Here is a 23,828-nt window from a genome sequence, read left to right as displayed (position 1 = left end):
CGCTGTCGTCCACAAAATATGCGCTTTGCAGCACAAAGCCCTAAACCTCTGTTTATCCAAGGAGTAGGGAAAAAACTATGATCTGACATCTCAGCGTTTCCGGTGCAAAAGTGGATGCAGGAAATTGAGGAGGAAATTTCAAAATGTGGATATTCTAAGTTGCTGGTTTATCGACCTGTGAAGAGCCAAGAGCGATGTTCCTCTCTCCAGCCGGTGGCCCGGGATCCCAGCCTCTGCTACTCTGGCTTCTGCTCCTCGCAGCCTGGCAGGCAGGGAGCGGCCAGCTGCGCTACTCGGTCCCCGAGGAGGCCAAACACGGCACGTTCGTGGGCCGCATCGCGCAGGACCTGGGGCTGCAGCTGGCCGAGCTGGTGCCGCGCCTGTTCCGGGTGGCGTCCAGGGGCGGCGCGGACCTGCTGGAGGTGAATCTGCAGAATGGCATCTTGTTCGTGAATTCTCGGCTGGACCGTGAGGAGCTGTGCGGGCGCAGCGCGGAGTGCAGCGTGCACCTGGAGGTGCTGGTGGAGCGTCCTCTGCAGGTGTTCCACGTGGAGGTGGAGGTGAGGGACATCAATGACAATGCGCCTGTGTTTCCAGCGACACGGAAGAATCTGTCCATCGCGGAATCCAGGCTGCTGGACTCCCGGTTTCCACTAGAGGGCGCGTCAGACGCAGATATCGGTCAGAATGCTCAGCTGACCTACAGCCTGAGCCCCAGTGAGTATTTCTCCCTAGATGTGCCAACTAACCACGAACAGATGGAACCCCTGGCCCTGGTATTGCGGAAGCCCTTGGACAGGGAGGAGGCTCCGGAGCTAGACCTGCTGCTGACGGCCATCGACGGGGGCAAACCGGAACTGACTGGCATCGTTCAGATACTCATCACTGTCCTGGATGCCAATGACAATGCCCCGAGGTTCGACGAAAAGCTCTACACTGTACAGTTATTGGAAAACACCCCTCTGGGGACGCTGGTCATAAACCTCAATGCATCCGACCTGGACGAAGGCTTGAACGGGGAGATTGGATACTCATTCTCCAGTGATGTTTCAGAGGATATAAAATCCAAGTTCCAAATAGAACCCGGGAGTGGGGCGATAACTGTCACAGGACTCATCGACTTTGAAGAGTGTTAAGTGCATAAGATTCGCGTGGAGGCTACTGACAAAGGCTTCTTCCCTATGGCTGGTCACTGCACAGTGATTGTGGAAGTGGTGGATACTAACGACAATGCTCCGCAGTTAATAGTAAAAACGCTGTCCCTTCCAGTGAAAGAAGATGCGCCACTGGGCACTGTCATCGCCCTCATCAGCGTGTCCGACCGCGACTCCGGCCCAAACGGACAGGTCACCTGCTCCCTCGAGCCCCACGTGCCCTTCAAGCTGCTGTCCACCTACAAGAACCACTACTCGCTGGTGCTCGACAGCGCCCTGGACCGCGAGAGCGTGTCTGGCTACGACGTGGTGGTGAGAGCGCGCGACGCGGGCTCGCCCCCTCGCTGGGCCAGCGCCAGCGTGCGGGTGGAGGTGGCCGACGTGAACGACAACGCGCCCCAGTTCGCGCAGGCCGAGTACACGGTGTTCGTGAAGGAGAACAACGCGCCGGGCTGCCACATCTTCACGGTGTCGGCGCAGGACGCGGACGCGCAGGAGAACGCGCGCGTGTGGTACTCGCTGGTGGAGCGTCGCGTGGGCGGGCGCGCGCTGTCGAGCTACGTGTCTGTGCACGGCGAGAGCGGCCGCGTGTACGCGCTGCAGCCGCTGGACCACGAGGAGCTGGAGGTGCTGCGCGTGGAGGTGAGCGCGCGCGACGCGGGCGCGCCTTCGCTGGGCAGCAACGTGACGCTGCAGGTGTTCGTGCTGGACGAGAACGACAACGCGCCCTGGCTGCTGGCGCGCGGCGCGGGCGGGCCTTTGGGGGCGGCTGTGGCTGCGAGCGAGCTGGTGCCGCGGTCGGCGGGCGCGGGCCACGTGGTGACGAAGGTGCGCGCGGTGGACTTGGACGCGGGCTACAACGCGTGGCTGTGGTTCGAGCTGCAGGCGGCGTCTGCGGGCGGCGCGCGCTGCCCGTTCCGCGTGGGCCTGTACACGGGCGAGATCAGCACGACGCGCGCCCTGGACGAGCTGGACGCTGCGCGCCAGCAGCTGGTGGTGCTGGTGCGGGACCACGGCGAGCCGGCGCTCACGGCCACGGCCACGGTGCTGGTGTCGCTGGTGGACGGCGGTCAGGCGGCGCCGTCGTGGTCGCGGGCGTCAGTGGCGGCGTCCGCGTCGGCGGTCGCGCTGGGTGGTGCGTCGTCGCTGGTGGACGTGAATGTGTACCTGGTGGTGGCGATCTGCGCGGTGTCGAGCCTGCTGGTGCTGACGCTGGTGGTGTGGGCGGCGGTGCGGTGCTCGTCGGGTGCAGCGTCGGCGGAGGGCGCGTGCGTGTCGGGTCCGGCGGCGGCGGCGGCGGCGGCGCTGGTGTGCTCGAGCGCGGTGGGGAGCTGGTCGTGCTCGCAGCGGAGGCGGCAGCGGGTGTGCTCTGGGGAGGGCCCGCCCAAGGCCGACCTCATGGCCTTCAGCCCCAGCCTCCCTCCGTGTCCAATGTCAGACGTGAGCGTGGCAGATCAGTGTGCTGAATTGGACCATGCTGGAAAGGTGGGTTATGAAGGTTTTACTTTAAAGTTCTTTCAAAATAATCTTTTTATGTTATTTTTCTAATATGTATGTTACTATATTCCGTCTTGACAGCTATTTTTAAAATATATGTAGCAATATCTGTTGTGTGATAATTTATAGCACAATTTCATTATTATAAGTTGTCTGTTGTATTTATAGTGCAGTCCCTTGCTTTGAATTTGAACTTTATCTGGATATCCAGAATATTTAATATTTTCCATTGTTATATAAGTAATTAGTACATGGTACTAGATGTTGTCTTCATAATTAGTTTTTGGGTTGCATTAATTAATATGTTATCATTTTAGTGCAAGCTTATTTAATTTCAAAATTATATTTTATTTGGTCTGTATCTGAAACTGTACTGTTCCCAGAGAGCAAGTGTTTTTTTTTTTAATCGTTTTTGATACAATTATTTGGCATTGGGTTTACCTCTCCTCCTCTCCCAAATTCCCTCCGCTCAACTCTGTTCTCCCCTCTAAGTTCATAATGTGAGTGCATCATGAATTTTCCCAAGTCCATCATACTTCCACAGGAGTGTTCCCAGCTGTGTAGGAGAGTAACATTTCGTCAGCTTAATTCTTGTATTCTGAGTCTCTAAAATAGGTACAGTGAGGATTAGTTCTTTGTTGTTTAATGGCAGTACCAATAATAGTGATTAAGTTGACATTGACTATCTCTGGTGATTATTAACGATCACCGTATTGTGGATGCTTGATGAATGAATTACATCACAAGTTCTTGGTACATTAGGTACAGGTAAGTATGAACTACGATTGAGTAACATAGAGTAAGAGTCACATATGATATCTCTAGATTTGACATCATATTATGTTAGAGCAAACATATGATATCTGACCTTTTGGGATTGGCTCATTTCCCCTGGCATAATGGTTTCTAGTTTGGTCCAGTTGGCAACAAAGTAATTTTGCTTTGTTAAATTTCCAAACAAAGTATTTCATTTTTTAAAAATCTCTGAATATTATTCCATAGTGTTGATGAACCACAGTTTCTTAATCCAATCCTCTGTTGATGGGCATTTAGGTTGCTTCCATGTTCTTGCGATTGTTGATTGTGCTGCAATAAACATTGGAGTGCATGTTGCTTTGTTGTGTAACAAGTCTTTTGAATGTATTACTGGAAGTGGTTTGCTGGGTCATATGGTAGGTGAATTTTTAGTTGCCTAAGTGTTCTCTATACTGACTTCCATAGTGGCTGCACTGGCCTGCATTTCCACCAGCAGTGGAGTAGGGTTCCCATTTCTCTGCAACCTCGCCAGCAGCTGTTGTTGGTAGTTTTCTGTATGTGTGTGATTCTTTCTGGTGTTAGGTGGAACCTCAGTGTTATTTTTACTTGAATTTCCCTTATTGCCAGAGAACTTGAGCATTTTTGCATCTGTTTGTTAACTATTTGAATTTGTTCCTTTGTAAAGTGTATTGCCCATTTCCTGGCTTGTTTGTTTGTTTTGATGTTATTGTTGTTCTGAATCTCTTTGTATATTTTGGAAATTAGCCCTTTGTCTTTTTTTTTTTAAGATTTATTTACTTTATTACAAAGTCAGATATACACAGAGGAGGAGAGACAGAGAGGAAGATTTTCCATCGGATGATTCACTCCCCAAGTGAGCCGCAACGGGCCGGTGCACGCCGATCCGAAGTCAGGAACCAGGAACCTTTCCAGGTCTCCCATGTGGCTGCAGGGTCCCAAAGCTCTGGGCCGTCCTCGACTGCTTTCCCAGGCCACAAGCAGGGAGCTGGATGGGAAGTGGAGCAGCCGGGATTAGAGCAGGTGCCCATATGGGATCCCGGGGTGTTCAAGGCGAGGACTTTAGCTGCTAGGCCACGCCGCCGGGCCCAGCCCTTTGTCTTTTTACTTTGTTGATTGTTCTCATGGCTGTGCAGAAACTTCTTAGTTTAATGTAGTCCCCTTTGTTCATTTTGGTCTTGACTTACTTTGCGCTTGGTGTTTTTTTCTAGGAAGTTTTTGCCCACACCTATATCTTGCAGAGTATGTCCAACTTTTTTTTCTGAAAGTTTGATGGTTTCTGCGTGTAGGTTTAGATCTTTGTGTATGGTGTAAGGTGTGGGTCTTGCTTCTTATTTCTACATGCTATTAGTCAGTTGTCCAAACAGCATCTATTGAAGAGGCCTTCCTGTTTTCCCGGATTGTTTCTTTTCAAAGATTAGGTAGTTGTGCATGTGTGGGTTCCCTTCTGGATTTCCTATTTTACTCCATTGATCTACCTCCCTGTTTCTGTACCAGTACCAGGCTGCTTTGATTACCACTACACTATAATATGTTTGGAGATCTGTGACTTGGATCCTTCCTGCTATGTTCTTCATCTTCAGGATAGTTCTGGCTATTCATGTTTTTTTTGTGTTTCCAGATGAACCTTTGCATCACATTTTCCAGCTCTGTGAAGTATGCTCTTGGTATTTTAATTGGAATCGCATTGAATGTATATATTGCTTTTGGTAGTATGGCCATTTTGATGACATTTACTCTGCCCATCACATCCAGGAAGAAGGTATTTTTCTCAATTTTTTTCAAGCTGTACAAGTGCTTTTTGCTCCAGATATATTTATATCATCACATATATAATTATATGGCATACTATTCCTTCTATATTCATTCATTTCCTTGAATGAATATAGAAGCAGTAGAATAGCATTTGAACCTTAGTATTGCATTATGCACACTGGATTGGACTGGCAAAAATGTACCAATTGTATAAAATACATTAAATATTTTCAACACCAAATTTTTCCCTTTTTTGATCTGGTAGTTTTGGTGCCTGTGCCAGTGTATATTTCTCAGTTTTCTGGGAAAAATATATCACAGGTATAGGAATCTATCTAGTGATTTTGCTTTGGTGATAGAGATTGTTCATCATAGGCAAGTATTGGTTCTTCCCCTTTTTCGAGATTTATTTTATTTTTATTGGAAAGTCAGATATATATATAGAGGATGAGAGACAGAGAGGAAGATCCTCTCTCTGATGACTCACTCCTCAAGTGGCGGCAATGGCTGGAGCTGAGCTGATCCAAAGCCAGGAGTCAGGAGCCTCTTCCAGGTCTCCCACATGGGCCCAGGGTTCTAAGGTTTCGAGTGATTTTCTACTGCTTCCCTAGGCTACAGGCAGGGAGCTGGATGGGCAGCAGGGCCACTGGGACAAAAACTGGTGCCCACATAGAATCTCTGTACAGGCAAGGCGAGGACTTCAGCTGCTAGGCTACCGCACCAGGCCTGGTTTTTCTTATGTTTTAAAAATTTATTTATTGTTATTGCAAAGTCAGATATACAGAGAGGAGGAGAGACAGAGAGGAAGATTTTCCAGCCATCGACTCACTCCCCAAGTGGCCGCAATGGCTGGAGCTGGGCCAATCTGAAACCAGGAGCCAGGAGCTTCTTCCGGGTCCCAAGGCTTTGGGTCATATTCAGCTGCTTTCCCAGGCCACAAGCAGGGAACTTGATGGTAAGCAGGGCTGCCGGGATTAGAAATGGCATCTATATGGGATCCTGGTGCATTCTAGGTGAGGGCTTTAACTGCTAGTCCACTGCACCAGGCCCTGGTTTTTCCTTTTGAAGGAAGGTGTCCTGGTTATGTTATGTATGAATGGGGAGTAGCTGAAAAGAATTTGTAATGTGAAGAAGTTGAAAATGCCTGCTTTCATGCAAATATTAGCAGTGTGAAAACCAAGGGAATTATTCTCTTGCAGTATTTTTTTTCTGATATGGTATCCTATAGCACAAGTTAGCTTACTTGATTCGGCAATTTGTTATTGAAAGAGCTATATACTCAGAAATGCAAGTCAATTAAATTGTGTTGTAATGAAACTATGCTGTCTCCTATTACATTGCTACTTGCTACCCATGATTCCACTTTAAAAATGAATTCTAACTTTCATAAGTACCAAGGCAACTGATTACTTAGTCTCTGGATCTTAAGAAATATTTTGTCCTTTTCATTTCAGTATGAAAAGTATATTTGTGTTTTGGTGCTTATTTATAAGCAGCTTTCAATGAAAATTGATATCTTCAGGTTTAAAAATACCAAAAAAGATCATGGAAGCAGAGATTTAAGTATTGCATTGCTTTCAGTGTTAATACACTTCCTAAGGTCTCTCTCCAAGGGTTAGAGATGATAGATGATTAAGTAATATAATTAAAATGTATCTTTATTATATAATATATGTTAATGAATGTGCTTTTCTCTCAGATATATGACAAAAATCCCTTGAATTACAAACCAATGTATCTTTATTTCATTTAGTAAAAACGCCTACTAACCATAAAGTCTTAGCTCTGTAGGGCATATATCAGCATTAAATTTCGTAATTTCTGGTCTTTTAAAAAAGATTTATTTATTTCCTTGAAATGTGCAAGAGACAATCATGGAGAAACCTGGGTTTTCTGCTGGTTAGTCCTTCAAATGACTATAAAGACATGAGTTCGGGCCACCTGAATCCAGGAGATCTGGGCTCCCTCTGAGACTCAAGTACGAGAGCCATCTTAAGCTGCATTTCCAGGAGCGTTAGCAGGGAGCAGGATGGGAAGTGGAGCAGCCAGGGCTTGAATGGCTCGTAGGACATGCCAACATCACAGGCTGTAGTACATCTGCCTCCCAGTTTCTAGTCTTGTAGTATAAATGATAAGGAGAAATTTAACCTCTATGATGAAGATATATTTGTCTGGTTCCCTAAATTTGAAAGAGAAATCGCCAGTCATTGTACACATATACTATGGGGCATCTTTAGTAATCTTTGGTTTTAGAATTCTACGTTTTGGGCTTGGCATATTAGCTTAGTGGCTAAAGTCATTATCTTGTACACACTGGGATCCCATATGGGCACCGGTTCTAATCTCAGTGGTCTCACATCCCAGCCAGCTCCTGCTTGTGGCCTGGGAAAGCAGTTGAAGACAGCCCAAAGCCTTGGGACCCTGCACCAGTGCAGGAGACCCAGAGGACGCTCCTGGCTCCTGGCTTTGGATCAGCTCCAGCCATTGCGGCTGCTTGGGGAGTGAATCATAGGACAGAAGATCTTCCTCTCTATCTCTCCTTGTCTCTGTACATCTGACTTTCCGATAAAAATTTCCAATAAAAGCTTTAAATGAAGAATTTTATGTTTTAATAATTGGTGTAAGTATATTAATTTTTAGCTTTATGTTTTACCACTTCTTTTTATTCAGCAGTCTTAAAATTACTAATTTTTTTTGCAATACAGTTTCTCATTAAACTTAGAGTATTAGTATCTTTAGAGAATACACCAAAGGTGCAGCTAACAGTTTATTTTGAAAGAATCAATACATAACTCTATCTTCCATCATTCCCAAAAGTACATATTGTGACTTCCCATTACCAAACTCAATTGTGTCTGTTAGCTACTTTGTTTGACATGTATTTGATTCTTTCTGCCTACAGCCGCCTTCTGTATTAATGATTGTGAGGTCATTGTGCAACCTCTGCAGAGAAATCCTTTTAAAAGATGTCTCACTCCCTGAGTAATTCATAGAGCACAGCATTTAGTTTGTCCCCCTTTGAACGTTTTTTTAAAATGCAAATATTCAGGAACTGCTAGCAATATTTTTAAATAGTTGACATTAAATTAGTGTTTGATTCAGCAGCATGATAATCCTAAATCCTGTGAAAGAGGTCAAGCAAGGAAAGGAATTTGGGGGAGAGCTCAGAATGAATGGGAAGTTGAAAAATAACTAAGACAGGTATTACTGTTTTCACACTAGTCTGGCTCTGTCATTAATATAAAAAAATTATAAAATTCTGCAAACAGTTTGACTCATCTAATACAGAGACCCAAACTAGAGAATCTCTCAAATCAAGGGCACTTTGCACATATTTACCAGTTGAGGAACTGGCCCACTTATTTTAAAACGATTACATTATACTTTTGTAATGATGTTGAACATGTTCTTTTATCAAGTCATAGCTTCATTAGCATACACAGTAGTTAAATGAAGGCATTGGAATTGGGGACTTTGCAAATTATGTTTCCATGTATCTAATTGATGAAGCAGTCCATCAAACTAAAAATGCACTGGGCCTTCATTTAAGGAAGGAGTCTCACAAAGAGTGGGTCATTTTAATCAACAACAGATTAAGGAGAAGCTACATTTCTTGGTCATCTCTCTGAATTTCCTGGTAATTCACTGTGGTAAAATTTTTCTTGCTTTGCTCTTTACCCATTATATCGGTATAGAATTTATATCTTCTAGGATAAAAATAGTTTAGAAAAAGTTAGAACTGTAAATCTCTGGCATATATGTATAACCATTGGAGTTCTCTATTAGACATGTTCAAATGAAAACTGAAGCTGAAAAAAAAGGAAGAAAACTGAGACTCGCTGTTATCTAAACATTTAATATTTTCTTAGATATCCATTTATAATAGTTTTCAGCAGGGAAATTTGGGTTTTTCCTAATGGCTTCTGTTTTACTGGAAGGATTTAGATGTTGGATAGTTAATTCCTTGCAATCATGAGAATGAGTGAAACCTTTTTCTTTTTTTTAAAAAGATTTGTTTTTATTGGAAAGCTTTTTCTTTTCTTTTTTTTTTAAAGATTTATTGTTATTACAAAGTCAGATATACAGAGAGAGGAGAAGAGACAGAGAGGAAGATCTTCCGTCTGATGATTCACTCTCCAAGTGAGCCGCAACGGGCCAATGCGCGCTGATCCGATGCCATGAACCAGGAACCTCTTCCAGGTCTCCCACGCAGGTGCAGGGTCCCAATGCATTGGGCCGTCCTCGACTATTTTCCCAGGCCACAAGCAGGGAGCTGGATGGGAAGTGGAGCTGCTGGGATTAGAACAGGTGCCCATATGGGATCCCGGGGCGTTCAAGGCGAGGACTTTAGCTGCTAGGCCACGCCGCCGGGCCCCGGAAACATTTTTCTTTAAGACGCACTCAGAAACTTAAAATTGATGAAAATTTTATGCAGATTTGAGTTTTGTGTCTGAATAATAAAAGAAACACAACATTGTAGGAGTGAATGGGACTTGGAGTAATCTCTATGTTCCAGTCTTATCAAAGAAATCTTTATTCAATATTTTTTTAGATGAGAAAGAGTATCCTTGCCAGAGTATTCTTGCCAAATATAATGCATATTGAGTTGTACTGCAGGATGAAAAGTATAACATATAGTGGAAAATATTTTGAGACAAAGCCTTACTAATATAATTTGTATATCCAGGTGTTAATATTGGGTAACTTTATCAAATGAAAGCAAGTATCTTTGTATGAATCAGTAAGCAACCTAGTATATTTTAAGTCCCAGTTATGTTGAGGTTATAACTTGAAGAATTTGGTTCTTAGTTTCTATACAGTTAGACCCAATGTTTAGATGAACAACATATTGTACAGAATAAGTAACAGAAAATTTTAGAGTATTAGGAACATCCTTTTAAGAAGCGATTCCAAAATGATCAGTTTCTTATAAAAATCTAAAACCTGGTACAGGTGGTATTTTACAAATATATTTTAATTTATAGACATGGTAACATGGTCAGTGCATGCTAATGGGCTTAAATGATTATATTTGTGAAACAAAGAAGAAAACTTCCCTTAATCCTAATTTGTAAGACAAGATCAGTTTGAAAGATCTAATGCCAACACACAAAGAACTTAAAACTTAAAAACCTACCAACGAACCCAGGGACAAACAGAAAGATTTCGGGGAGAAACAAGTAAGTGAAATAACGTTGGACATGGAGCACTAACATTTTGAGCCACAGGATGTCGTTGTTCTCCAAGAAGAACATCCTTTTAACAAAAGGAAGCCAGATTATCGGAGGATCAGGAAGAAGCTGTTCCGGTGTTTGGGCTATTAACACGCCCATATTAAAATGAGCGGGGGATTCAGGACCAAAGAAGCAAAGAAAAGATCTCAAAAGGACCGCATCTTTTTGGCGTGATAGCCAGTTTCATCAAGAGGAAGAGAGACATGCTGGTGGCGGCTAAACAAAGTGGTCAGAGAGCTCCGATGTTGCTGCTCTGGCTTCTGCTCCTCGCAGCCTGGCGGGCAGGGAGCGGCCAGCTGCGCTACTCGGTCCCCGAGGAGGCCAAACACGGCACGTTCGTGGGCCGCATCGCGCAGGACCTGGGGCTGCAGCTGGCCGAGCTGGTGCCGCGCCTGTTCCGGGTGGCGTCCAGGGGCGGCGCGGACCTGCTGGAGGTGAATCTGCAGAATGGCATCTTGTTCGTGAATTCTCGGCTGGACCGTGAGGAGCTGTGCGGGCGCAGCGCGGAGTGCAGCGTGCACCTGGAGGTGCTGGTGGAGCGTCCTCTGCAGGTGTTCCACGTGGAGGTGGAGGTGAGGGACATCAATGACAATGCGCCCGTGTTTCCCGCGACACGGAAGAATCTGTACATTTCTGAAACGAGGGTTCTTGACTCTCATTTTCCACTAGATGGCGCATCAGATGCAGACATCGGGGCGAATGCCTTGATTACTTACAGACTGATCCCCAACGAGTATTTCTCTCTGGATGTGCCAAGCAACGAGGTTCCGGTAAAGCCTCTGGAACTAACACTAAAGAAATCTTTAGACAGAGAAGTCGCTTCAGAGCTTCTTTTGGTGCTCAGAGCAACGGATGGGGGCAAACCTGAGCTAACTGGAAGTGTGGAGATACGCGTCACGGTGCTGGATGCAAACGACAACGCGCCCGTGTTCGACAAAGCAGTCTATCATGTAAAGTTACTGGAGAATGCAAGTAACGGAACACTGGTGACCAGACTTAACGCCTCCGACCTGGATGAGGGTTCCAACAGTCGAATCCTTTATTTTTTCACGGCTGATGTGTCGCCTGACTTAGAAGACACATTCCGCTTAGATTCCGCCAGCGGAGAAATACATGTAAATGGGAAAATAGATTTTGAAGAAACTCCATTATGGCAAATTCAAATCGAGGCTGCTGACCAGGGAAATCCCCCATTGTTTGGCCACTGTACAGTTTGGGTAGAAATTCTGGACATCAATGATAATGCTCCGGAGTTAGTGGTCAACATATTATCACTCCAGGTCCCAGAGGATGCTGAATTGGGCACTGTCATCGCCCTCATCAGCGTGTCCGACCGCGACTCCGGCCCAAACGGACAGGTCACCTGCTCCCTCGAGCCTCACGTGCCCTTCAAGCTGCTGTCCACCTACAAGAACCACTACTCGCTGGTGCTCGACAGCGCCCTGGACCGCGAGAGCGTGTCTGGCTACGACGTGGTGGTGAGAGCGCGCGACGCGGGCTCGCCCCCGCGCTGGGCCAGCGCCAGCGTGCGGGTGGAGGTGGCCGACGTGAACGACAACGCGCCCCAGTTCGCGCAGGCCGAGTACACGGTGTTCGTGAAGGAGAACAACGCGCCGGGCTGCCACATCTTCACGGTGTCGGCGCAGGACGCGGACGCGCAGGAGAACGCGCGCGTGTGGTACTCGCTGGTGGAGCGTCGCGTGGGCGGGCGCGCGCTGTCGAGCTACGTGTCTGTGCACGGTGAGAGCGGCCGCGTGTACGCGCTGCAGCCGCTGGACCACGAGGAGCTGGAGGTGCTGCGCGTGGAGGTGAGCGCGCGCGACGCGGGCGCGCCTTCGCTGGGCAGCAACGTGACGCTGCAGGTGTTCGTGCTGGACGAGAACGACAACGCGCCCTGGCTGCTGGCGCGCGGCGCGGGCGGGCCTTTGGGGGCGGCTGTGGCTGCGAGCGAGCTGGTGCCGCGGTCGGCGGGCGCGGGCCACGTGGTGACGAAGGTGCGCGCGGTGGACTTGGACGCGGGCTACAACGCGTGGCTGTGGTTCGAGCTGCAGGCGGCGTCTGCGGGCGGCGCGCGCTGCCCGTTCCGCGTGGGTCTGTACACGGGCGAGATCAGCACGACGCGCGCCCTGGACGAGCTGGACGCTGCGCGCCAGCAGCTGGTGGTGCTGGTGCGGGACCACGGCGAGCCGGCGCTCACGGCCACGGCCACGGTGCTGGTGTCGCTGGTGGACGGCGGTCAGGCGGCGCCGTCGTGGTCGCGGGCGTCAGTGGCGGCGTCCGCGTCTGCGGGCGCGCTGGGTGGTGCGTCGTCGCTGGTGGACGTGAACGTGTACCTGGTGGTGGCGATCTGCGCGGTGTCGAGCCTGCTGGTGCTGACGCTGGTGGTGTGGGCGGCGGTGCGGTGCTCGTCGGGTGCAGCGTCGGCGGAGGGCGCGTGCGTGTCGGGTCCGGCGGCGGCGGCGGCTCTGGTGTGCTCGAGCGCGGTGGGGAGCTGGTCGTGCTCGCAGCGGAGGCGGCAGCGGGTGTGCTCTGGGGAGGGCCCGCCCAAGGCCGACCTCATGGCCTTCAGTCCTGGTGTTCCTCCTGGTTCCAGTTCTGGAGACAGTGGAATCCAGCAGGAGATTTTCGATAGTGTAAGTATCATAAACCTGTGATGTGGTTTTCCCTACTTGTTTCTGCCACATAGTAGTTTACTATTGTAATAATATAAATTTATCACTCTTTTTATTTGTATTAACTTTTTTGTTGAGTGATGCATTAACACCCCCTGGAGGCCTTTTCCTTTGACACAGATGTTGAGTGTTCATGATTCTAGCTTGTCTTATCACAGTTCCTGCTTGCAATCGAGGCTTGTCTTGAGGTTTTCGACTCCAGGAAGATGTCTGTTGGGGGCTCAGATACTTGATTTCTACAGTCATCTTATAGAGGTTTGGGTTGATTTATGGTACGTTGGATTGGGCATTGTTTAGCCTTGTTTATTTTCGGCATTTGGTGAGTAAATCAGTGAAAGATGCCTCTACGTCTTGAGTGAAAAGAAATTGAATACTTTTTATAAAATATTTTTACACAAAGAAAATATAGCAGTCTTCAGGCATCCTGAATATTCTTTAGGATCCTATAGTTTGTAATATAATAATTGTATTAACACTAGAGTAGGATGAGCGATTTTTTTCCTGTACACGAGTAAAGTGGGGTCTTCTATGGAACGGTGGTAACAATGGGAAATGTCATATATGGGCAAGGCTTGAATATATTTTTGAATTTTGTGGCAAATTCATCCCCCATCGCTAGTTTCTTATTCTTTTCGTGTTTTCTACTGATTATATTCAAAATTATCAAAAAACAACTAAATTTTAAAAGTTGCTTTTAAGATTTTGAATTCTTATCCTCCTCATTCTGTAAATTTATCCGTGTTTAGTGGGGATTTTCAGGCTTGAGGGTGTTCCATTTTACCAGTAATGCCATACACTTTAAAAAATATTTATTTTTATTGCACTGTGATATGTATGTGTGTGTATATATATATATACATAAAGAGAGAGAAAGAGGAGAGGAGAGACAGAGAGGAAGATTTTCTGTCCGATGATTCACTCCCCAAGTGACTGCAATGGCTGGTGCTGTGCTGATCTGAAGCCAGGAGCCCAGAGCTCTTCCAGAGACACTTCCAGGTCTCCCACACTGGTGCAGGGTCCCAAGGATTTTGGCTGTCCTCGACTGCTTTCCAAGGCCACAAGCAGGGAGCTTGTGAAATTAACAGAAATGTTGGGACGGTCCTAGTGGCTGGTTTCTACCAAAAAATGTGATTTACGTGTAGATGAAGGTTGAAAATCTTCAGGAAATGGGATGTGTTGCTCTTTTTCCTACATTGTAGTGCTGTGGTTCTCTTCACACAAATCCATGGAAGAGCAGGCTTTGATCACTAGCTACTGTTGAGTTATTCCTATTTTTAAGACATGGTGTGGAAGGCTTAGGATACAATATTTTCATTTACTCTTTATAACAATTTAGGAAGTCATAATTCATTCACAGTTTAAAGATGAGGCAAGAGAAGCTGGAAGTATTTATCATTCTTGTCAATTGCCATTCAACTAGTACACGATGGAGTTGTTACTTTAGAACTTTCTTCCGTCAGTCTAGTCTGTGTTGCAATATCATGCTCGGTAGGCAAATGAAACACAAATTGTTGGCAGGTGAATCTTTATTTCTGTTTTGTTTCTGAAATGATCATTGTTACCATTCTCAATTTTATGCATTGCTCTGAGATAGACCTCAAGAAAAGTTAAGTGATTTTATTTTAGAAGAGTTCATGATTAGCATGATTTCCTTCCTCAGTTAATGCCACTTTGAGGTAAGCATTTACAAGTTCATTTGTAAATAAGAGCTGCTTTATAAGGACAATGGATCAGTTCAAGCGCCATAAATTAGCAGACTTAATTAAAATAGGAAATAAATGAGGAGATAGTGGTTTCTAGCGTTCATGCCGCATACCAAAGCCCGATACCATGTGCAAAATGACCTTTTTTGGGGGATGTATATAATAGTGTTTTGGACAAGCCTGAGTGATCATATAATTTTTTAAATTGACAATGTTGGATACTTCCGTTATAGTTTTAAAGGCTTACATTTCTGATGAAAGTTTTTAGATGTGTATAAGTGTTTCAGAGTTCATTCTTCTTCATCTTATTGGCTCAGAGGCTCGCGCTAAGAACAAATGATGCTGTGGCTTAATAAGTGTATTAACCTAAATAAGCAAAGTCAGTATTATGGAGTAAATCCTGTAGTTTCACCTGTACAATGGTTCAATAGTGCATTTCCATGTGTTGCTTTTGAAGAACCTTATGGTGTTCTTAGAATGGCTTGCAAATTTATTTCTGTGTCTGTAGACCATATGGAATATTAATGGGTGATATGGAGGAGTAGGATGTTAAACTGACTTTAATGTCACTTTGGGTAGAATTGAAAGGTGACTAAACTGATTTGATGAAGGTGAGACACAATGCTTAATATTAAACTAATTTTATAAGGTCAGTGTCAACAGTAATGTAATATGACCTCTTAACATTATTTCTATCCATATTCTCAGCATATATCTAAAGATGAATTCAAAGGCACCCTAGTGTTTTTCATAGAAGCTCATCAAGATAGTGACGTGAAATTTTATATGGATTATTAATATGGGCAGCCAAAATTCAATATGGATTATTAAGTTATGCACTATACAGAACCATTTTGTGGACTTTATATTCATCCAGTGTCACATTACACATTTGAAAAATACTGCAGTTTTGGAAATTGAAACCTAATTAATATCTGGTTTTAATTCCAATATGTGATACAATCATCTCTTGGGTTGAATTTTTCATATTTGTTTCTCTACCTTGGAATACTCCACATTGCCTATAACATGTCAATCTTCAATTGCCATAATAACGTGATTGGATATTTGTTGCTTCCTCTTGCCCCAAATAAAATTGACATGCGTCATTTAAAAATAATTTTTATCATCATTTAAAACTGTTATCCTGTTTAATGTTTTCATTAACGTTTCATTATATGATTACAGACGCATAGCACAATTCAGTGTCGTATGTTATTATGCCTGCTTTTGTATGCTTTGAACAGGGAATTTGATACTTCAGTAAGAATTCTGGCATTAGGATAATGGTGGAAAGTAGTAATTTTGAAAAAAGTGGAACACAATAATTAGCAATAGAATATAAATGTACTTAAAAGTTGTGATAATGAAACATTAGCATGTAAATATGGTATTTTTCATATGCTATTGCAATATATTTGGATTGGTGATGAGCCATACAAAGTATAAAAGGGAGGGTGTTTTGTACGTAGTTGAAATGCCAGATAAATTTAAAAACATCCTGTATTAGGGTACCTGTGTTAAAATCCCGCTGCAGCTGCTGACTCCAGCTTCCTGCTAATCCAGATGATGATGGCTTAGTGCTAATCCGGATGATGATGGCTTAGTCATTTGGATCCCTGATACTCAGATATGGGATATGAATTGGATTCCTGGCTCCCAGCTTGACTGTTGCCCAGTCCTGGCAGCCTGTTGCAAGAGAGTGAACCAGTTGATAGGAATTCTGTCTTTCTCCCTTCTCTAAAACATTTTTTTTTTAATTTAAAAAAATCTGTAAAGGCTGGTGTTGTTGCATGGCAAGTAAAGTTACCAGCTGCAGTGCCAAATTTGTACTGGCACTGATTTACGTCTTGGGTGCTCCAATTCTGCTCCAGATTCCTGCTAATGGCCTAGAAGTGGTCACTTAAGTGGGAGGCCGGGGTGAAGCTCCTGGCTTCCCACTGTGGCCATCTGTGGCTTGAACCAGTGGATGGAAGATATTCTCTACTGTTCCCTGCCTCTCCCTCTCTCTGTAACTCTCACTTTCAAAATAAATAATAGATATTAAAAAAACTATTATAAAATATTGAAGCTACAGTGATACTTATTTGGACTCACTTTTTACTTAAAACTTTCTGCGTGCCTTTTTCCCTCTTAACGCTTAAGGATGGTATATGAAAAGACAAGTAAATTATGGCCAAAGTTACAAGATCAGGCAATGACAATTCACATTACTTAGTATTCTATTAAATTCCATTGGTGTAACACTAAGACTATTTTCCATTTAGTTGAATTGTTTGAATATTGTATTTTAAGCATAAAATAAGACTCTTAGAGGAGATATAATTAAGCACAGCTTCCCATGTTTTGGATCTCATGCTCAAAATTCTTTCAATTAAAAAAAACCTATTTTTACCCATAAAATTGATTATGGAAAAGATTTTGGTTACTTGAAATACTGATAGGTACAGGAACCATCAGGAGGGATTTTATTTATTTCATTGAATGATAAGATTAATTCAATAATTGTAGAACTACTTGTGCTTTCACATCATGGACTCAACACAAAATGACATTTGTTATCTAATATTATTAGCCATGGGACTTACAGAAGTATATGCACATGCATATCAGATATAAAACTCATCTAGATCAATGAGCTTTTCCCTTGAGAGTTATGTTTAAAACTACCAAATTTGGAAATGTGTTGTTTAATTTTATGATTGTGAACTTATTCTGTAATAGATATAAAATCATAACAAGAAGACAACCAAGTGTAACTACAGTGAAGAATCAGGAGTAAAGATGAGTTATAGTCAACAGTAGTAATTTTTCAAATATCTTACTAAGAGCATTTTGAATATTCCATCACAAAAGGATAACTGAGGTGACAGGCATAATTACCCTTGTTTGATCTTGAGACAATCTAAATATATCTTGATACAGCATGTTGAAGCCATCAATTTGTGGGGAATAATTTTGAGAAGGCAAGCCCAAATGATAAGAACATGCAGGATGCAGACTGAAAAGTTATTACTAAACTTCATAACTTATTTGAGTTTCCTAGCAATCAAAATGAAAGAGCAGTTTGATAATATTTAGTTCAATTCAAGTTTAATAATATGTCTTAAGGGGAAACAATGTCTTCAAAATAAATAAATAGGACATGCCATATCTCCTTCTATGTTTTCAGTCTAACTTAAAATTGAGCTTTCAACAAAGCTGGTGGTAAAAATGTTGAACTCGGCAGCGTGGCCTGGTGGCTAAGGTCCTCGCCTTGATCCCATGTGGCTGCTGGTTCTAATCCCGGCAGCTCCACTTCCTCTCTGTCACCCCTCCTCTCAGTATATCTGACTTTGTAATAAAAATAAAAATAAAATAAATCTTTTAAAAAAAACAAATGTTGAACTTGGGTGGTTGAGGAAGTGTACTTACAGTTGCAGGCACAAGGTGTCGCTCTTTACTCGATGCAAAGAGTTTCTTGCTGGGTTGGTCTGAACGCGCCGACATTCCCAATCAATACAAACCGACTCAGTCATGCCGGATATTCTGTTACCAGATCCTTAGGAACTACTGTTGGAAATTCAGTGACATAACGTGACGCAGAAGAACTTAAAGAGGTGAGTGTGAAGAATCTAATCTTGAAAGCCAATTTCGTTTGCAAAATTTGGTTCTCAGAAAGAGAAGATGGATGCTTCTTCATTGCTGCTCTGGCTTCTGCTCCTCGCAGCCTGGCGGGCAGGGAGCGGCCAGCTGCGCTACTCGGTCCCCGAGGAGGCCAAACACGGCACGTTCGTGGGCCGCATCGCGCAGGACCTGGGGCTGCAGCTGGCCGAGCTGGTGCCGCGCCTGTTCCGGGTGGCGTCCAGGGGCGGCGCGGACCTGCTGGAGGTGAATCTGCAGAATGGCATCTTGTTCGTGAATTCTCGGCTGGACCGTGAGGAGCTGTGCGGGCGCAGCGCGGAGTGCAGCGTGCACCTGGAGGTGCTGGTGGAGCGTCCTCTGCAGGTGTTCCACGTGGAGGTGGAGGTGAGGGACATCAATGACAATGCGCCCGTGTTTTCGGTCAAAGAACAAAGGCTGCAGATTTATGAATCTAAACCCTCAGATTCGCATTTTCCGCTAGAGGGAGCTACGGATGCTGATATAGAAGAGAATGCTCTCCTAACCTACAGACTAAGCCAAAATGAGTATTTTTCTTTAGAGTTTCCAACGAGTCGTAAACAAACTAAAAGACTTTCTTTGATCCTGAAGAAGCCTCTGGATAGAGAGAAAACACCGGAGTTTAGTCTGCTGCTGACAGCTACCGACGGGGGGAAGCCCGAGCTAACCGGCACCACTCAGCTGCACATCTACGTCTTGGACGTGAACGACAACGAGCCAGAGTTTGATCAGCAGGAATACAAGGTGAGACTAACAGAAAACAGTGCCAGAGGAATGGTAGTGATGCACTTAAACGCCACAGACCGAGATGAGGGAATCAACGGGGAAATAATTTACTCCCTGATGTCCGTGAAACCCGAGGGAGAAACTTTATTTACCATAGAAGAAAACAGTGGGGAAGTCAGGGTAAACGGAACTCTGGATTACGAAAAAAACAAGTATTATGAAATTGAGATACAGGCGAGAGATAAGGGAATTCCACCGATGGCGGGACACTGTACAATTTGGGTAGAAATTTTAGACGCCAACGATAATGTTCCTGAAGTCACCGTGAATACGCTGTCCCTCCCAGTGCCTGAGGACGCCCCACTGGGCACCGTCATCGCCCTCATCAGCGTGTCCGACCGCGACTCCGGCCCAAACGGACAGGTCACCTGCTCCCTCGAGCCCCACGTGCCCTTCAAGCTGCTGTCCACCTACAAGAACCACTACTCGCTGGTGCTCGACAGCGCCCTGGACCGCGAGAGCGTGTCTGGCTACGACGTGGTGGTGAGAGCGCGCGACGCAGGCTCGCCCCCGCGCTGGGCCAGCGCCAGCGTGCGGGTGGAGGTGGCCGACGTGAACGACAACGCGCCCCAGTTCGCGCAGGCCGAGTACACGGTGTTCGTGAAGGAGAACAACGCGCCGGGCTGCCACATCTTCACGGTGTCGGCGCAGGACGCGGACGCGCAGGAGAACGCGCGCGTGTGGTACTCGCTGGTGGAGCGTCGCGTGGGCGGGCGCGCGCTGTCGAGCTACGTGTCTGTGCACGGCGAGAGCGGCCGCGTGTACGCGCTGCAGCCGCTGGACCACGAGGAGCTGGAGGTGCTGCGCGTGGAGGTGAGCGCGCGCGACGCGGGCGCGCCTTCGCTGGGCAGCAACGTGACGCTGCAGGTGTTCGTGCTGGACGAGAACGACAACGCGCCCTGGCTGCTGGCGCGCGGCGCGGGCGGGCCTTTGGGGGCGGCTGTGGCTGCGAGCGAGCTGGTGCCGCGGTCGGCGGGCGCGGGCCACGTGGTGACGAAGGTGCGCGCGGTGGACTTGGACGCGGGCTACAACGCGTGGCTGTGGTTCGAGCTGCAGGCGGCGTCTGCGGGCGGCGCGCGCTGCCCGTTCCGCGTGGGTCTGTACACGGGCGAGATCAGCACGACGCGCGCCCTGGACGAGCTGGACGCTGCGCGCCAGCAGCTGGTGGTGCTGGTGCGGGACCACGGCGAGCCGGCGCTCACGGCCACGGCCACGGTGCTGGTGTCGCTGGTGGACGGCGGTCAGGCGGCGCCGTCGTGGTCGCGGGCGTCAGTGGCGGCGTCCGCGTCTGCGGTCGCGCTGGGTGGTGCGTCGTCGCTGGTGGACGTGAACGTGTACCTGGTGGTGGCGATCTGCGCGGTGTCGAGCCTGCTGGTGCTGACGCTGGTGGTGTGGGCGGCGGTGCGGTGCTCGTCGGGTGCAGCGGCGGTGGAGGGCGCGTGCGTGTCGGGTCCGGCGGCGGCGGCGGCGGCGGCGGCGCTGGTGTGCTCGAGCGCGGTGGGGAGCTGGTCGTGCTCTCAGCGGAGGCGGCAGCGGGTGTGCTCTGGGGAGGGCCCGCCCAAGGCCGACCTCATGGCCTTCAGCCCCAGCCTTCCCCCTGATTTTAATAGAGAAGATGATGGGGAAGAGCAGAAGGGAAGTCCCAATCATTTTGGACCGGTAAGTTTTCTAAAATTCCTCGCATTTTGAGGTTTTTAGATTTTTCAAAATAACATCTCACTTAAACTTTTTAAGAGTGTATTTTGAGTGTTTTATTTATTTTTATTCTTTATTGTTATTGTTAAGTCAGATATATTGAGAGGAGTGCTAGAGAGGAAGATCTATCCGTTAATTCACTCCCGAATTGTCTAACATGGCCGTAGTGGAGCCAATCCGAAACCAATAGCCAGGATCCTCTCCCAGGTCTCCCACGTGGGTGCACAGTCCCAAGGCGTTGGGCTGTCCTCTACTGTTTTCCAGGTCACAAGCAGGGAGGTAGATGTGGATGGAAAGCGGGGTTGCCGGCACAAGGGGCGTATGGGGTGACTGCACGTGCAAGGCAACGACTTTATCCACTAGGCTACCGTTTCGGGCCTTGAGCGTTGTTTTAAACAGCTGTTTGTATAATACAGCAAATGTCTGCATATCTTTTTTTTTAAATAAAAGATTACTTTTATTGCAAAGTCAGATATACAGAGAGGAAGGGAGACAGAAAGGAAGATCTTTCATGCGTTGATTCACTGCTAAAGTGATCACAACGGCTGGAGCTGAGCTGATCCGAAGCCAGGAGCCAGAAGCCACTTCCAGGTCTCCCTCACAGGTGCAGGGTCCCCAGGCTTTAGGCTGTCCTCGACTGCTTATGCCAGAAGCACGGAGCTGGATGGGAAGTAGGGCCACCAGGATTATATCCTGTGCCCATACGGAATCCTGGCTTTTGCAAAGGGAAAACTTTAGCCACTAGGCTATGGTGCTTGGCCCTGTATATCCTCTTTTAATTTTATGAATAATTTTTAGATAATAAAAATTCAAATTTTCTTCACTTACATTTATTAGATATTAAAATGAAAATATGGAAGAATAATTCTTAATTAGTTGAATAAATACCTACTAATTTTCACTAATCTACATATTTTGCTTCTTGCTCATTGTCAGCAATCCCTACGGATCCAGTTCCTTCGTTTGTGTTGATAGTTTTGCTTTAATAAACTTTCTGATTTTCTGGTATATCTCAAAGTTAGAATACACCATCTCCATTAGTGTCGTATCAAGTTTTCTTTTTCTGTAGTGTTAAAAGCTCATAACTTTAGTATTCATTGAATAACCTCTAGTTTTACTTCTATCATCTACTGCTGTGATAAAACCTGTGATACTGCTGTGATAATACCTGATCAGCTTTGGATTCTGATGTGAGCATTTTACTGAAATAATAGTGCTAAGATACTGTCTGTTCTTTGTTTTGCTCCCTTAATTATTAAGACATTTATTAGGTACTCATATTTAGACCTCTAAAGGAAACATGGTGAACTTTTAAATCAAATATTGAATCATAGCATGCAAACTTGGAAAAGACATGCACACGAAGCCTGATTTATATGGTAAATGATACTCTTTTATTGATTTAATTCAGCTAGAATGAAAAACGTTTATTGAGTGCCCACTGAGACTGACTACCTTCATTCATTTCCTGTTTCAACTGCTCTCTCTCTAAAGGCTTTATCCGTAATATTTCTACTTTTTGTTTGGTTTGTCATGCAATCACATCTGAAGGTTCTAGCAAAATCACTTTTCTCACAAATCTTCTAATTCAGTGATTCCTAGCTACATGTACTTTGGTGGATTCGGAGTCTGCCTTTTTAAAAAGAGTAAAAATTTTAAAAAGCTTTGCACCTGAATGTTAATTGGTCCAAAGCATTATTTCAGCATTAAACCGTAGGTAACAAGGCATAAAATATTTCAGCCTGCATTGATTAAATCGTTATTTGTGAATTTCAAATATAATAAATGTGAAATTTTGATAGGGAAACTATTATGCATTTACAAATCAAATTTCTGTAATAACTCAAGATCATTTACATTTACTTTTAAAAGACATTGAAGTGTTTTCAGAATAGGGTGAAATTCTGTAAAGAAACAATGTATGTTCTTTTTTTTTTAAAAAAAGATTTATTTATTTTTATTGCAAAGTCAGATATACAGAGAGGAGAGACAGAGAGGAAGATCTTCTGTCTGATGATTCACTCCCCAAGTGAGCGCAGTGGCTCATGCTGCACCGATCTGAAGCCAGGAGCCAGGAATCTCCTCCAGGTCTCCCACGTGGGTGCAGGGTCCCAAGGCTTTGGCCCTTCCTCAACTGCTTTCCCAGGCCACGAGCAGGGAGCTGGATGGGAAGTGGAGCTGCCATGATTAGAACCGGCGCCCATATGGGATCCCGGCATGTGCAAGGTGAGGACTTTAGCCACTAGGCCATGCCACCGGGCCCAAAAAACAATATGTTCTTAATATTTCCAAATTACTTCACTTATTTCTACAGGTGTGATTTATATTTGTTGTTAAAGTCAGGAGTACATTCTTTGATATGAAATTATAACTTAATTATCTTTTGTTCAGTGAAATTCTAAGCTAATGTTACATTGCCCTGTCTGCTTAATTATTTAATTATGTTTACTACACTATAGGAACTACATACATGATATTTTTTATTCATGGAGCTTTTTTTAGCGACTGTGTTACATGGGCTGTTTTTTGAGAATGGAAAATAGGAAATGAAACATGGTGGTTATTATGACAACCTAAATAATTAGTTTGACAGCATGAAAAATTCAAATGTTTTTGGTTAATGAGAAGCCACTTATACAGTTTTCTTATACTTGTAGCCATTCTTATTTTCTGATTATGCAAAGACTTCACATTTCAGTTACCTTCATTATTTGTATATGTAAAAAGAATGACAATAAGGTATTGATTTAAAGATTTTGTCTTGGATAATAAGCTTACAAACTCTGTTTTGTCATGATGATCTGTGGGATCTTTATCTGCATTCTGTTTTCCCCTACAGCTGCTTTTGAATTAATGATTACAATCGCCAGGTTCTTTTGATTCTCCCTTTGCTTCTTAGCCACTATCCTGGATTTT

General features: G+C 45.3%; 3 protein-coding genes across 3 annotated transcripts; all 3 read left to right on the top strand.

Moving 5' to 3' along the window:
- Positions 1–160: 160 nt before the first annotated feature.
- On the top strand, positions 161–10,504 carry LOC101524094 (protocadherin alpha-9-like). Its single transcript, XM_058677892.1, is given in 2 exon segments — positions 161–2,639; positions 10,409–10,504. Coding segments are annotated over 2 exon segments (2,541 nt in total). The 5' UTR covers positions 161–194.
- Positions 10,505–10,617: 113 nt separating this feature from the next.
- Positions 10,618–13,068, top strand: LOC101524324 (protocadherin alpha-10). Its single transcript, XM_036497066.2, has one exon. It carries the CDS (start codon positions 10,618–10,620, stop codon positions 13,066–13,068), a length of 2,451 nt encoding a protein of 816 aa, XP_036352959.2.
- Positions 13,069–18,192: 5,124 nt separating this feature from the next.
- LOC131482700 (protocadherin alpha-11-like) lies at positions 18,193–20,906 on the top strand. Its single transcript, XM_058677890.1, has one exon. It carries the CDS (start codon positions 18,456–18,458, stop codon positions 20,904–20,906), a length of 2,451 nt encoding a protein of 816 aa, XP_058533873.1. The 5' UTR covers positions 18,193–18,455.
- The last annotated feature ends 2,922 nt before the right edge of the window (positions 20,907–23,828 follow it).

The sequence above is a fragment of the Ochotona princeps genome, chromosome 19 (genome assembly GCF_030435755.1).
Source record: "Ochotona princeps isolate mOchPri1 chromosome 19, mOchPri1.hap1, whole genome shotgun sequence".
NCBI classification, from domain to species: domain Eukaryota; kingdom Metazoa; phylum Chordata; class Mammalia; order Lagomorpha; family Ochotonidae; genus Ochotona; species Ochotona princeps.
This window is presented reverse-complemented; position numbering and strand designations above follow the sequence as displayed.

Bases quoted from the DNA above. Each gene is read 5' to 3' on its own strand.
- LOC101524324 (XM_036497066.2), top strand. From the start codon at position 10,618: ATGCTGGTGGCGGCTAAACAAAGTGGTCAGAGAGCTCCGATGTTGCTG.
- LOC131482700 (XM_058677890.1), top strand. From the start codon at position 18,456: ATGGATGCTTCTTCATTGCTGCTCTGGCTTCTGCTCCTCGCAGCCTGG.